Source organism: Anomalospiza imberbis, chromosome 26 (genome assembly GCF_031753505.1).
Source record: "Anomalospiza imberbis isolate Cuckoo-Finch-1a 21T00152 chromosome 26, ASM3175350v1, whole genome shotgun sequence".
Taxonomy (NCBI): Eukaryota; Metazoa; Chordata; class Aves; order Passeriformes; family Viduidae; genus Anomalospiza; species Anomalospiza imberbis.
Genome location: NC_089706.1, coordinates 1,190,095 through 1,206,197, shown reverse-complemented (window position 1 = coordinate 1,206,197; position 16,103 = coordinate 1,190,095). Strand labels below are relative to the sequence as shown.

Here is a 16,103-nt window from a genome sequence, read left to right as displayed (position 1 = left end):
CATTCTAACAAGATTTCAGGACTTGCAATTGGGATAGTTCGGGCTGGATATTTGAGGAAAATACCATTTTTTTGAGGAGGGAGGGATTGACCCTCCAGGCTGACATTGAGGGTTCCCTCTGCACCACAAAAGGATCAGGGAACAATTCCTCAGCGTCCAGAGGGAGTTTGGGCTTGCACTGCTTCTTTGCCAGGCTGTACCTGGAGGTTCGTCCTCAGTTCTCCGGCATCTCCTGTGCAATTTTCTGCTGTCACGCTGCGATGATGACCTTAGCAGCAGCAACAAATGGAGTCTGACACTCCCCAGATCTCACCCTCATGCACATCATTATTGCTGCTGGGGGTGCTAAAATAACCTGAGGGAGGCCCTTGGTGTTTTGAGTGCTGAAGGAAACCCTCGTGGTCCTGCCCGCACTTCCAGCATCCTGCCGGGGAAGCCTTGGCTCGGATTTCGGTTTAAATGCCATCGGCCACACCTTCCCCCAGCGCAGGAAGCACGATTGTTAAAATCAGGGCATGTTCCTGTTTAACTGAAGGGCTGAGATAAATAATCCAAAGGCCTCGTTTATGCCAAGCGAATTCCTGCCCGGGCCGGAGCAAGTCCGGGCAGCTGTAAATCTGTAACCCCTCGACCTCGCAGCCACGGAAGGGGAGTCTTGGCACATCCCCTCGGGAGTGGCTGGGCACAAAGGGAAGGAGCAAAGAATCGGGCAAAGGTGGACAGGGCAATGGAAAAGTTTCTTCACTTTACCAACCCAGAGGCTTAAAAGCGGCTTTAAAATGCAGAATAGTCAGTTTTTCAAGTGCTGATGTGGGGTAGGTCTTGTTGGATTTGTCAGTGATACCTCATCCTTACAAAACAGCCTCAGTGAGGGACAGAGTCACAACAAACATTCAGGTTTCGTTTTTTTCCAAAAGGTTTATTGTTTTCCAGACAAACTTCTTTAATGAATTCCAGAGAAATGGCAAGTGAGTCCTTTCTTTACCAGCCCAGCAGAATCACAGAATGGTTTGGGTTAGAAGGGACCTTAAAGCTCATCCAGTGCCACCCCCTGCCATGGGCAGGGGCAGGGACACCTTCCACCATCCCAGGGTGTTCCAAGCCCCATCCAACCTGACCTTGGACACCTCCAGGGATCCAGGGCCAGCCACAGCTGCTCTGGGCACCCTGTTCCATTTGGAACACTCTGCTGCCCTCCCTGGGGTCCCAAGCAGCAGGAGGAAGAGCAGCGAGGGAGATAAAGAGCAACAAACCCCTTCCCAAACAGTTTCAAAGCTGATTCCGTGCATCTGTTTGGGTGTGCACAGCTGACAGTCCCACAGAGAGCGGGGTGGGGGGTTCACAGGGCCCCTCGGGAGGTGGTTCAAGGGAATTGTGTGGAACAGCTGGTGCTGGCATCGAAAGCCGGCGCTGCCAGAGGTGTGGGATGGTTCCCGGGCGCTGTCGGGGATGTGTTGGCAGGGCTGTGCTGGCATTGGGGAGTCACATTTGCATGGAGCGTTTGCATTCTCGGTGCGAACCCAGCCCACGGCACAGAGCAGGCACTGAAATGGGAGCCCGCAGGTGAAAACCTGGCCCTCCCTCTGAAAACCTGGAATTTTCCCGGTGAAGTCTAAGAAACCCAGCTGGAAGAGCCGGGATCCTTTTCAAGGCGGTGGCACCGCATTAACATCCCAGCCACTTCAAAGCACCGCCTAATGGCCTGGGTTGGAGTCGGGGTCGGTATTTGGGATCCTCAGCCCACAGCAGAATTCCCGCCTGGCACAGGGACACCGCTCCCACCCCCGGGACCCCCGGCCGCCCTCGCAGCGCTGGGAGCGGCTGTGGGGGCAGCTTTCGCTGCGCTCCCGATGCAAGGAGCCAGCAGCGAGGAGACAAAAGGAATTATTTCAGCTATTAGCTGCTAAGAATAGAGGCGGCGGGGGTGCTGAGGTGCCTGACAGCGCAGCCGGAGGAGCAGGGATTGCAGGGGGAGCACGGAAATAGCCGCGCTCCAGCTCAGCACCCGCAGCTCCCGAGTGAGTCACCCCGGCCCGGGGGGCACAGCTGCGGTGGGCAGGGTCCGGACCGAGCATGGTCCGGACCGAGCAGGGTCCGAACCGAGCAGGGTGTGAACCGAGCAGGGTCCGAACCGAGCAGGGTCCGGACCGAGCTGGGTCCGAACCGAGCAGGGTCCGGACCGAGCAGGGTGTGAACCGAGCAGGGTCCGAACCGAGCAGGGTCCGGACCGAGCTGGGTCCGAACCGAGCAGGGTGTGAACCGAGCAGGGTCCGGACCGAGCTGGGTCCGAACCGAGCAGGGTGTGAACCGAGCAGGGTCCGGACCGAGCAGGGTCCGAACAGAGAGGGTCCGGACTGAGCAGGGTCCGAACCGAGCAGGGTCCGAACCGAGCAGGGTCCGGACTGAGCAGGGTCCGAACCGAGCAGGGTCCGAACCGAGCAGGGTCCGGACTGAGCAGGGTCCGAACCGAGCAGGGTCCGAACCGAGCAGGGTGCGAACCGAGCAGGGTCCGAACCGAGCAGGGTGCGAACAGAGAGGGTCCGGACTGAGCAGGGTGCGAACCGAGCAGGGTCCGAACAGAGAGGGTCCGAACCGAGCAGGGTGCGAACCGAGCAGGGTCCGAACCGAGCAGGGTCCGGACCGAGCAGGGTGCGAACCGAGCAGGGTGCGAACCGAGCAGGGTACAAACCGAGCAGGGTACAAACCGAGCAGGGTCCGAACAGAGAGGGTCCGAACCGAACAGGGTCCGAACCGAGCAGGGTGCGAACCGAACAGGGTCCGGACCGAGCAGAACCGGCCCCGGGCTGGCTTTGCGGGGCAGCTTTCGGCACGGCAGCCTGGTTTTCCCTGCGGAGCCTCTTCCCATCGCGAGGAAGACCCCAAAGGGCCGCGCTGGCTGCCCCGTGCTCTGCTGCAGGTTCCGCTCCCCGGGGCAGCGGGTCCCGCTCCGGCACGGGCCAGGAGGATTTGGGAAAGGCAAACATTCCCGGCCGGGCAGCGGGGCCGGAGGAGCCTCTTGATGTCGGTCCAACTGTGTTCCAGGGTGTTCTCCCAAGTGCTAATCTCGAAGTTCCCTTTGCAAATACCTCATAAAAGGTTAAAGATACGCACGGCAGGTATTTAAATGCGGGGTCAGTAAATGGTGAGGTGCTCAGAGATAGCTTTAACAGCTTGTCCTGCTGCTGTTTAACAAAAATCCTTTTGGTATCACTGCGTGGTTTTATCCAATATAGCTTGAAAGAGGCAATTTTCCTTCTGTGCTGTTTGTGCAGCGCAGGGTACAACACATTCCTGATCTATGACGAGGTTTCCAAACTCCATAGTAAAATGAATAATAATGATAGTAAACGTTGTATAACTTTTTTTCCTTTTTATTTTTTTAATACGGCAACCTTTGTATTACTTCAGTGCTGGATTTTCCAGTTATTGTACGTAGGGGAAAAAAAAGATTTAAAAAAAAAACGAAACAAGGAATAACAATGACTTGGGGAAAAAAAAGCAAAACAAAACCCAAACAAATTCAAGGTTTGTAAGAAAAGAAAAATCAGTGCTGGGTGCCACTGCAGAAAGAGTCGAGCTGGACAGAATTAAACATCTCAGCTGGAGCGTGGACAGGGCAGCAGACAGCTTGCTAAAAATAGATTAATCCCAATTACAGCCACACTTCTGCTTTCCCCGGGTTCCCCGTTCCCCGTGCGCGCAGGGGCCGCGAATGGCGAGGGGCTCGGTGCCCGGGTGGCCGCAGCGGGTCGGGGGCACTCGGTGCCCGTCCTTGGATAACCCGGGGGCTCGGAGGGTGGCGGTGGCAGCAGTGGCAGCAGTGGCAGCGGTGGCAGTGGCAGCAGTGTCCCCGCCTGCCCGCCTTGGCTGCCCAGCGCGGCTTAGCTCCGCTCCCTGCTGCCAATCTGCTCTGCCGGTGACCCCAGCTCTGCCGGGCAGGGCTGCGGCTCCCGCGGCCTCTCCGCTTAAAGATCGAGCCCTCGGCACCTCCTCCCGTGCCAGGCTCTGGTTAAACCCCGCAGCGGGGCTGTGCCAGGAATCCCGGCTGGTTTGATTTCCTCCCGGACAACGCTCCGAGCTGACTGCTTCTCGTCAGCAGCGTTGCAAAATGTTTCGTGGGAAATAAACAGATTTAAGCCCCTGTTTTCCAAACTCTGGTAAGTTTATTTGTCCCATCCTGTCTGGGAAACTCTGGAAAACAACTATTTTCCCACCAAAGGGATGGATATTAATTACCAATTTAAATATTTAGCCAGATAAGGAATCCCTTCAGCTATAAAAACTTAGTTTTGTTTAATCAGAAACCAGGAGTGAATGCTCTGGGGTTTCTTTTAGTTTCTGTGGCAGAAATCAAACTTCAATATCTTGGATTTACCTGAGGAACAACTCCTGCAGGTACAGGGGGAGCAGCATGGATTTCATTTAAGTGTTCGACTGAGCCTGATGAGATGTTTTATTCAAAAATCGAAGTCATGGTGAATGCCAGGACACAGCCCTGAGAGAGGCAGGATCGTGTCCAGGCTGGCAGGCAGCTCTGAGTGGGGATAAGGGTTTGGATGTGCTGGGGAGCAACAGTATTTCTGGTTAGAACTGATCAGGAAAGATTTCAATTTACACTTTTAGGCTCAATCGCCCTTTGCACTGAAATGCAGATCCAGGATTTGCTTTTTTTTTTTTTTTTTTTTTTTTTTTTTTTTTTTTTTTTTAATTAAATGAGAAAGGCTCAGTGCAGAGCAGTTGGTACCTGTGGGCTGCTGGGCAGAAATTCCCCTGCACAGCCCTGCTTGCTTCCCCAAGAGAAGTCCCACGGAGCCAGTCTCCTAGAGCCCAGCTGATGCCAGAGCAGAGTTTCTGGCAGTCCCACAGTCCCACAGTCCTGGCTGTCCCTCCTGCTGTCACCTCCCAGCTGCCTGGAGCTGCACCCTGGGTACACAAAAACCTCCCACTGAAAGTTCCGCCAACCTCGTAATGTAACAAAGCAACATTTTCCCACTGGGAAATGACCAAAACAGGGAAAATCCCTGTCGGGCATTGCTGAGCAGCTCGTTTAGCGTTGCTGGGCCAGCAGCAGCCCGTGGCCAGCAGCATCCCTGACCCTGTGCCCGCTGCTCCCGGGATCACCTCCGCAGGGTGAGCCGAGCCTGGGGCCTGGCTGCGGGTGGGAGGGCACATCCCTGCCCGTGTGTTCTGCCTGGAGCCGCTGCTTTTGCCGGCACGGCAGGCATTGGGAAATGTGCCCAATGTGATTCATCCGGGAGCTGCAGCCCCGCTCCCAGCCCGGCTCGGCACCCACGGGCGCTCGGGAGCCGCCAGACGCGCACGGAGCAGCTCCGGCTGCCAGGGAACGCCCAGAGCCAGCGCCTCGCTGCCACCACGCAAATGATTTATTCTGCTCCGAAATGGGGGGGAAAAAAATCCTGAAGTGCTTTTTATTACCGAAAATGATATTTGGGATTATCATATTCATCAGCTTGGCTGGCGCTGGCCGGGGAGTTCTGCTGTTCCTGCTGGGATTGGTGCTGGCAGCGCTGCCTGAGCTTTCTCCCTGCCTCTTGTCTCAGCCTGGAAACTGGGATTGTAAATTATTTTGGCCGGGGATAAACTGGCCTAAATAATTTGCTTGTACAGCGCTGAGCCACAGTGGCCTCTGGGTCTCAGCTGAGCCTTCTGGAGGCTTCTAAAAATATAGAGTTCCAAGCTATTATCTTTTAAAATACTTGGAAAAACAGGGGGCAAGATGAGGATCCTCTCACAGCTGTTTTGGCCTCAAACTGCCAAGATTTTTTTTTTTTTTAATGTGTTTTCTTGATCAGTTCTCTCCATAGCCTTTCATAAAAAAAGGGCTCACAAATTTAGGACAGGTGTTTTGTGCTTCTATAGCAAAACTCATTTGAAAACCACCAGTAACTCCTAAAATCCAAGCTACCAGTAATAAAATGAAAATGAATCCTAAAGCAGTATTTTTATGGATGAGTTGATTATTCTTCCCAGCCTGGAATTATTTTGCAAACAAAACTCAATTAGAAAATGAACGTTTCTATTTTTTTTCCTAAGAAAAAAGGGATATGGCCATTTTTCAAGATATTTTGGATTTTTTTTTTTTGCTTAGCTAATTCTCATTAATCTCATTAGTCCCACCACAGGTTTTTTTTTCCCTTACCAGAATGTTTTGAGTGATTCCTTTGTATAACTCGTAAAGCAGAAAACAAAACATTAAACATTACAAACCAAAACAGATGAAAATACTTTCAGCCTTGCTCATGTACCTGCCAATTATTTTCCTCTTAAAAAACCCCACATAAACCAGCTCCTTCCCAGCCTATTTTACTCCTTTAAAGGGGAAAAAGTGCTGAGGATTCTCGTTCAACCTGCAGGAAGGACCAGCACCTGAGGAGTGGCAAGGACTGGGTTTAAACCTCTAAGCCAGCATCTAATACTGATCCTCCCCCCCCCCAAAAAAAAAACCCCAAGAAAATAAGAATAAATTATCATGGAATGGTTTGGGTTGGAAAGGACGTTAAATCTCCTCTTGTTCCATGGGCAGGGATGTCTTCCACTGGCCCAGGCTGCAGCCTTAAAATTTGGAGTGCCCAAATTTGGGGTGCCCAAATTGGGGTGCTACCGCCCAGAAGTGACAAAAGCTGCCAGGGCTGGGAGTGGCTCCTCCTGCCCGTTGTCACAGGAGGCTGCTCTGCCCCCAGCCATGCCATGCCACTGCTGCCCACTGCCCTTCCTGTCTGGGAACTCTGGGAAGTTTCCAGCTCTGGTCTGGGGGCTCAGGGGGTTCTGGTGGCCTCCAGCCCCCTCCCACCACCACAAGTGTCCCCAAACGGCACAGGATGCTGTGCTCCGTGTGCCACTGGCCCGAGGTAACCCATAGCCCAGTTTTCCACCTGTAACCATGGCAACCAGAGTTCTCTCCTCGCAGAGGTGCCTGTCACCCCCTGGGAGTAACACCCTGCTCCTCCCTGGCCCCGGGATCCTCCACCAGCACAGCCCAGCACGCCCCAGTACATCCCATCACAGCCCAGTACATCCCAGCACACCCCATCACATCCCAGCACACCCCAGTACATCCCAGCACACCCCATCACATCCCAGCACACCCCAGTACATCCCATCACACCCCATCACACCCCAGTACATCCCAGTACATCCCATCACACCCCAATACATCCCAGTACCCCCCAGCCCATCCCATCACACCCCAGCACATCCCAGCACACCCCAGTACCCCCCAGTACACCCCAGTACCCCCCAGCCCATCCCAGCCCATCCCAGCCCCTCCCAGCACACCCCAGTACCCCCCAGCCCATCCCAGCACACCCCAGTACCCCCAGCACACCCCAGTACCCCCCAGCACACCCCAGCACATCCCAGCACCCCCCAGCACACCCCAGCCCCTCCCAGTACACCCCAGTACCCCCCAGCCCATCCCAGCCCATCCCAGCCCCTCCCAGCACACCCCAGTACCCCCCAGCCCATCCCAGCACACCCCAGTACCCCCAGCACACCCCAGTACCCCCAGCACACCCCAGTACCCCCCAGCACACCCCAGCACATCCCAGCACCCCCCAGCACACCCCAGCCCATCCCAGCACAGCCCAGTACCCCCCAGCACACCCCAGCACATCTCAGCACCCCCCAGCACACCCCAGTACCCCCCAGCACACCCCAGTACCCCCCAGTACCCCCCAGCACACCCCAGTACCCCCCAGCACACCCCAGCCCATCCCAGCCCATCCCAGCACACCCCAGTACCCCCCAGCACACCCCAGCACATCCCAGCACCCCCCAGCACACCCCAGTACCCCCCAGCACACCCCAGCACATCCCAGCACACCCCAGCACATCCCAGCACACCCCAGCCCCTCCCAGCACATCCCAGCACACCCCAGTACCCCCCAGCACAGCCCAGTACCCCCCAGCACACCCCAGTACCCCCCAGTACCCCCCAGCACACCCCAGTACCCCCCAGTACCCCCCAGCACAGCCCAGTACCCCCCAGCACACCGCTGTGGGGCAGGGGCAGCTCCTGGCAGGCTGGCTCTGTGCAGCCCCAGCAGGGCAGGGCTCGTCCCTGTGTTTGCACGCTCCAGTTCCGTGCCGGGCTGTGCTGGGCAGGCAGCGTGACGGGCCAGGGTCACGGAGCACCTGGGGAGGCCAGGTAAACACAGCAGGGACCAAACACAGTTCCTGCCCTTTTCACAGCCCAGCGCGGCCAGGCTGAGGAATGCACCATTAAATCACATTTAGCGGGTGCAAAGGCTCCATTATTCCCCCTCCCAGTGCTCTATGGAAGTGGAAGCTGGCTGGGAATGCTGTGGCAGGGAGACCCAGGTAGGAAAATACTGGGAAATGCTCCATTGCAGCTTAAAGGCAAATATTTCTTTCCCAGAGTACCAAGGGTATTCCAGCAGCACAAAGAACAAAAACTGACTTCTGTGAATCCCTGGAAGTGTCCAAGGCCAGGTTGGATGAGGCTTGGAGCAACCCGGGATAGTGGAAGATGCCCCTGTGCGTGGCAGGGGGTGGAACGAGGTGAGTTTTAAGGTCCCTTTGATGGCCCCCAAACCAAACCTTTCTCTAAATCCTTTTCACAGACACAAGACAGGGAAATCCATCCCACTGGCATTGGGAGGGGATGCTCAGAATGCTCCAGGGAGGTTTCCAAGCTGGAGCTGCCATCATTCCATGACTGGAGGGGATGGCAGCAAGGGAACTACCAGAGCCAGCACAGCTCAGGGGGAAGGAAAGGCAGAAGTCGTGGGATGGAGACCACACAGGTTCATTTGGGAAGGACCTGCTGCCTCCTAATAACCTGGAACAAACCCACCCTGTCCCCATCTCCATGGAAACTCCTTCCTTCAAAGCACTTTCAATGCAATTTACTTCCTGTTCCTGAATTCTCTGCTGGTTCGGAACAGACCAGTCAGGGCTGGAGGGCTGGACCACAGGTGAGAAACCAACTCTGCCTTTGGCAGCAGGGGACAGGCAGAGCTTCCGTCCCCTCCCAGGAGACACCTGTGGTACCTTCACTGTGAGGATGCACAGAAAGAGCAGCAGCCTTTGGTGTTCCTTGTCCTCCCTGGGCAGGGCAGAGCTCAGAGGAGCCACCCGGCGTGAGGGCCCCTTACAGACCCTGCCCCAGCCTACAGAGCCGTGCTGGGGCACAGAGCTATCCCAAAACCAAATATTCATGAAATGGACCTCGAGCACAGCACAGGACATGTCTTTAGTGACTGGGAACGGGGGTGAGAAGCCTTCTGTCAGCCAGGCCCTGTGTGAGAGCGAGCGGAGGAAACCTAAGCCGTGAAATATTAAAGTTCCAAAATTAAACCTTGTTTACGTAACGACTGGGTCACTGCTGCTGTGGAACACGGGAGTTTGAACCAAAAAAGGCCCTTTCCAGCAGGCACTGCTCTGCTGCTCTCTGCCAGGCCTCCCCCAGCCTGTCCCCACCGCTTTCTGCTGCTCATTGCCCCGTGCAGGGAGCAGGACCTGGTACCTGAGAGCCAAGAGCTGCTTGGGGGCTGAGCCCCCAGCTCCTCACAGCTCCTCACAGCTCCTGCTGCAGCTCCTGCTGCTCCTTAAGACCTCGCAGGGCTGTGGGTCCTCCTCAGTGCCCTTCCCAAATCTGCCTTTCCCCAGACTGCCCTTCCCCCTGTCCTCTTCCATGGAACACAATCCACCTGCAGGCCCCCAGCTGGATTTGGTGGCTTTAACCCATGCGGAAAACTGTATTTGGGGCTGTCCCTGCAGAGCCAGGAGCAGGAGCTGATGGTCCCATGGGTCCCTTCCAGCTCAGGACATTCCATGATTCAACGTTTTCTTCTCTTTGAAATAAAGAATAAAACGGTCTGCAGCCTCTACACAAAATAGTGAAATGCCCTTGCTGCTTCAGCCTGGCTAATTACAAATATAACAACACAGCAAACTAAAAATAAAAAAAAAAAAGCAAAATATAAAAAAATAACTTTATGGAGCTTCCCCCCTGCAGTGTCTTTTCAAAACTTTCTAAAAAGCCTTTTACCACATGGATAAACACACCTTTATTTATTATTTTTTAAGAAAAGGGCATTAAAGAACTTAATCCAAACTAAATATTTAAGCAAACAGCAATTAACTAACAATGATGAATGGTAAACAGTCCTAGTCCCACGCTAGACCGGGACTTTAAAGCCCGTTTATCTAAGCTAAAGCTGCTCAAGGGGAAAAGCAAGTTTATTGAGTAAACTTTGTCTCAGCCACCTTGCTATTAAAACAGTCCACAAGCAGAACCTGCATCGTATATTCTGGGAGGGAAAAAAAGGAGCAAGAACACAACAGCCCATGGCATGGAAGTTACAATGCTGTGTGGAGCAATTATCCCTAAATAGAAAAGCAGAGAAAATACGAAGCTGTGAAGCAGCTCCTTCCACCCCCGTGGCCTTGGGTTAAAATAGGAAGAATGAGAGACCCCTTAAATTCCACCTGATGTTCCCATTTGGCCTGGGGCTCTCACTCCCACTTATCCACTGGGAAGGACTTGCCTAAGATTTTATCCACTTGGATATTTTAAATTTATTATTATTATTATTATTATTATTATTATTGTTGTTGTTGTTGTTGTTGTTGTTGTTTTGTTGTTGCTATTATTGTTATCATTGTTATTTTTGTTATTATTATTCCTTCTATTTGAATGTAACATAATTATGATATTATTATCATTATCATTATTTGCATTATGATAATTAGCATTATCACCATTATCGTCATTATCATTATCATTATTGTTACTGTTATTTCTAGTATTCCTACTTATTATTATTTCTATCGGTATTGTTATAGTAATCATCATCATTAGCAGCGTTATCATGATTTTAAATCATCCCCATCACTCTGGAGGGGGGGGCCCGTGCCGAGTCCCTCCCCTCGGGCCCGGGGCTGTGGCGGGGGGGTCCCGGCCCCAGCGAGGAGCGGGGGAAGGATGGGAGTGGGGGGCGTGGGGGCGAGCAGGGGATGTGCACGGGGGATGCAGGCAGGGGGCGAGCAGGGGATGTGCACGGGGGATGCAGGGGGCGAGCAGGGGATGTGCACGGGGGATGCAGGGGGTGAGCAGGGGATGTGCACGGGGGATGCAGGCAGGGGGCGAGCAGGGGATGTGCACGGGGGATGCAGGGGGTGAGCAGGGGATGTGCACGGGGGATGCAGGGGGTGAGCAGGGGATGTGCACGGGGGATACAGGGGGTGAGCAGGGGATGTGCACGGGGGATACAGGGGGCGAGCAGGGGATGTGCACGGGGGATGCAGGGGACGAGCAGGGGATGTGCACGGGGGATGCAGGGGGCGAGCAGGGGATGTGCACGGGGGATACAGGGGGCGAGCAGGGGATGTGCACGGGGGATACAGGGGGCGAGCAGGGGATGTGCACGGGGGATGCAGGGGACGAGCAGGGGATGTGCACGGGGGATGCAGGCAGGGGGTGAGCAGGGGATGTGGACGGGGGATGCAGGGGGTGAGCAGGAGATTTGCACGGGGGATGCAGGCAGGGGGCGAGCAGGAGATGTGCACGGGGGACGCAGGCAGGGGATGCTCACAGGAGGCGTGGGGATGCAGTGGGATGTGCGCAGGATGTGCGCAGGGATGCAGCGGGGTGAGCGCGGGGATGCAGCGCGATGTGAGCGCGGATGCGGCGGGGATACGGGGGGATGTGCACGGGGATGCGGCGGGACGAGCGCGGAGATCCAGCGCGACGTGCGCGGGATGTGCGCGGGGATGCAGCGCGACGTGCGCGGGATGTGCGCGGGGATGCAGCGCGACGTGCGCGGGATGAGCCCGGAGATCCAGCGCGATGTGCGCGCCATGTGCGCGGGGATAGAGCGGGACGTGCGCGGGATGTGCGCGGGGTGCGCTCGGGCTGTGCCCGGCCCCGATCCTCCCGCTCCCCGCCCGCGGTACTCGCCTGGCGCAGCATCCCCGGCCCGGGCCCGGTCCCGGGGGGCCGCAGCGAGCTGGGGCGGAGAGGAGGCGGCGGAGGCGGCGGAGCCCCCCCGTCCCTCCTGGATCCCTCGCAGAGGCGGCGGCCGCGGGACCAAGGTCACCCCGCAGCGACTACAATTCCCAGGAGGCAGCGAGATCCCGGGAAAAGGCCCGAGGGGAGCGGGGAAGGAGTGAGGGGTCCGCTCCAGACCCCTCCGAGCCGCCTTCCCCCAGCATTTTCCTCTTCTTCCCCATCGGAGCTGGGATGTCCCATCCCTGGGGATGACAAGGCATTTTTTGAGAATCCGGCACAAACAGACGCGGATCTATTTCGGGATTGAAAAAAAAAAAAAGAAAGAAAGCAGCATGAGGAGAAATAAATGTCTGACGGTCGGGTTTAAAGTGCTGCGTGTTCCTTGCAGGGCTGCAGCCCCTGCGTGTGGCACCGCACATCTCCGGGACCACCTTCCAGGACCTCCACAGTCATTAGTGGGTATTATCCTCACTCCCTCGTAGGAAGTGGTGGGATAATCATTCCCCATTTAACGGCTGGGAAACTTGGCACAGCACACATTAAGTGATTTGCTGACAGGCACACAAGAAAATTGCGCTAGTCAAGCGTTCTCCCAATTATGCCATCCTTGGAACTGCATCATTTCCCTGCGTGATTCCAAACACGGCTCAGGCTCCCTGGGCAGGGCTTCGTCTCTGCAGAGTGTGCAGCTCAAATCAGCCGGCAGGACCCGCCTCTGTCCCCTCCGCGGGGCTCCTCGGGGCACAGACCCGCGGCTCCGGTGCCCCGGTCACCCACCGCAGCGGTGGGCAGGACGTGCAGGTATAACCCGGGGGACACACGAGAAGTCTGGGGAGGCGGAGGGATGCTCAGCTGCTCGGGGCTGCTGCACAAACCCCCTCTCCAACCTTCCCCAAGCTCTGCTTCACCTCCGCGCCCTGCGCAGCGCCCGCAGAATTCCGCAGCCCAGTGGAAATTCCCCAGCGGTGCCAGCGCTGGGGCCTCCGGGGACCGGCAAAACCTCCCTGGAGCCAGCCAGGAGCTGGGGCACTGCCATCGTGAGAGCATTCCGGCCGCCGGGAGGGATCCTGTGGAGCTGGGAACTGGGGGGAGCAGGGGGTCCGGGGGAGCGGGGAATTGGGGGCGCGGGGATGGGGCCCCTCGCCCTCCCTCCCCGCGCGGCTCTCCAGGCTCGCCTGCCCTCATTCCGACGGGCCCTGCCTGCGCAGCCTCCTAATCTGCACTAAGTGGGACTGCCGATGAACGCTGCGATAAATTTAGAAAGAAATCTTTGTGTGGGTCAGAGGGAAAACACGGCGGCGCGGGGAAGCCGGGCGGCGGCGGCGCGCTCGGCGCTCCCCGGGCTCGCTCCCGCCGGGCTTCGCACCGCCGCGAGTCTCGCTGCCCAAAATCAGGGCAGCCACAGGGCTCAGAGGTGGGCCAGACTCTGCTGCAGTTGGTGAGCCGAGGATGCCTCGGCTGAAAAGAAAGATTTTAAAGTAATTTAGTGGGAAAGGAGCGGGAGGAGGCAGCGCTGACATTTCAGCCAGAGCCTCTTAAAGAGCAAGTTCGCCTTCCCCAGGACTTGTTTATAAGCACGAGCAGGGAAAGCAGTTGCTCTTAATTCCTCTCTCAGGCTCCTGCCTGCACTGCCTGCTCCCTCCCAATCGCTTTGGTTAATCTCTTAAATTGTTTTAAAACAACAACAACAAAATAATGGCATTAGCGGTGCAAAAATCCCCCGTGAAATCACCAACACAGCCTCACGTCCCTCTCTAAAATCCGAACGTTTCAAACTGTTTTATCATTTGCTGGTAAATTATATTGTACCAGCGTGAGGAGAGGAAAAGAATTTTCTGAATGTATTTCCTTTAATAAGCTATTAAGACCTTGTACTGCTAATTAAACTATTAATTAGGGGTCTTATCATTCCTAAACACGTTAGCATGTTGCCAAAGCAGTAATAAGCCTCTGGGGCAGGCAGGAGATAAGGAAAGAAGGAAGATACAAACATGAAGATTAAAAAAAATATGAATTAAAAAAAATCAAAAGAACCAGAAATAGCAAATAAATAGCTAAGAGTCAGAAGGGTGATGTATTCTTAAATTATAGGAATAAAAAGTAAGTAACCTGAGAACCAATTTCCTATGTAGGAGCCCTTGGGGCTTCTGTGTCTTACACAGGACAAAAAGGGACAGGACTTTTCAGACCTTTGTTTTTCTGCAGTCAGAGCAGTGGAACCAGAAATGGAACCCATCTTCCCCAACACCAGAAGTTGCCATTAGAAAAGTAACAGAAAAACTATTCAAAAATTGTGTGGCTTTCCTTCTCCAGAAGAAAAGTACAAAGAATTTTCAATAGGAAGATTTAACTCCAAGGAATTTCTGCATTTGGCTTCACACTGATGCACAAACAGCACCCCTGGCTCACCCATCCTCGTCTTTTTTAAGCTAAAAAAGAAAATTTCCAGCCTCACAGCACTTGGGATGCTCTTTGCACGCTCTGAAGGTGCTTCCTCCTGCCCCTGTGGCTCCTTCAAGAATGAGGAGGGGTCTGGGGACAGCTCTGCACCACCCCGAGGTGCTGCTCCCACAGCCTGGGACTTTGGGACCTCAGTCCTGGCCCCCCTGATCTCTGCCCATCTCAGGGTTTGCAGCACATTAAAATGTTTTCAGACCCCAGTTCCTCAGTGTTTGACTCCCTCAGTCGATCTCAAGGGATGGATAATCTCATTTACGTCTGTTACTACAAATCAAAACAGCAGCAAATTAAATGGATCTGAAGGCCGAGATTAAAGGCTCCAAACACATGGGAAGGGCCTGTGATGCAGAGAGCTGTAAATATATATATATATATATTTTTTTTTTTTAAGAGGGGGGGATTGAAAAGCCCTACACAGATGCTGTACCTGGAAAGCAAAGACAGGATCATGGAAGTGTTAAGGATGGAAAAGACCTCTAAGATCAAGTCCAACCACTAATCCAGCACTGCCAGGTCCACCACCATGGTTGGAAAAGGAGGAAAAAAATCAAAATGAGCTTGATCATCACCCCTTTCCAGCCCTGGGAAATGCCTTTGTGGCCAGCTGGTGGTGGCTGAGGTTTAGGCTGGCTCAAAGCTGCTGCTCAGAGGGACTGAGCCCAGCTGGTTCCCTGGCTGGGATTCCAGAGATGTCCTGGCCCCACTGATGCTTCTCCAGCTTCTTTTCCATCAGGCCCTGAGGTGGGACACGGGATATCACCAGAGCCCTCCTGTGCCACTGAATTCCCTGGGTCAGACCAAAAATCCTGCGTGGCCTTGCAGGGGATGGAGCAGCAAAACTGGGAGAGCTCCCACAGAAAAAAAGAAATGTGGGGTCTGGCACTGAGCAAGCAGATGGGAAAGAAATTGATGTGAAACCCGCGTTAGAAATGCCATCGTGGATGTCCCCCGTTCCTGGAATTTGAGCTCCAGGTCCCGCGGTCCGCATTATTGTTCCGTAATTCCGCGGTTTCGCTGAGCCCGGGGCTGGATTGCAGCACCGCGCTGGAGCAGGACCCGATTTTTGGGAGCAGCTGCTGCCAGGGCACCATTCCCCGAGTTCCAGCTGCCCTCTAGAGCCCGCTCTGGGCGCTCTGGCGGAGCACAGCCAGCAGATAGCAGCATTGGAGCACAAATGTGCCTCCTGTGCCGCCCCGAGCCCCGCGGCATCCTCGGGCTGCGCCAGGCGCGGCTCTCACCTCGCTCCGCTCCGCAGGACGGGAAACCGAGGACAGCGAAGAGCAGGAGCTGCTTTTCCCCATCCCAGGATCGGCTGTTGGCCTGGGAAGGGCTCGTGCTACTGCAGGGCAGCTGTGTTCTCCCCTGGGAGGGTTTTACTGGGACAGGATGAAACTTCCCACCGAGGGACACCGTTCATGAAAACGAATTAAAACTTGTTTGCTGTCATGAATTTGGCTTCAGCAATGCACAGAGTAAGCCACCTTCAACTCACAGCAGAATTTTGAGGTAGTTCAGACAGGAAGGTGTCCCTTCACTTCTGGGAAAAATCTTTGAAGGATTTGGGGGCTGCTTGGGCAGGCTGGAAAATGGACACAGACATGGCATCCAGTGGCAGTGCTGCATTTCTATTTCTATTTCTATTTATTTC

At 55.0% G+C, this 16,103-nt stretch overlaps 1 protein-coding gene across 1 annotated transcript; it reads left to right on the top strand.

The window, feature by feature from the left end:
• The first annotated feature begins 11,594 nt into the window (after window positions 1-11,594).
• LOC137462634 (uncharacterized) lies at window positions 11,595-12,712 on the top strand. Its single transcript, XM_068173200.1, has one exon. The coding sequence runs from the start codon at window positions 11,614-11,616 to the stop codon at window positions 12,154-12,156; it is 543 nt and encodes a 180-aa protein (XP_068029301.1). The 5' UTR covers window positions 11,595-11,613; the 3' UTR covers window positions 12,157-12,712.
• Window positions 12,713-16,103: the final 3,391 nt, after the last annotated feature.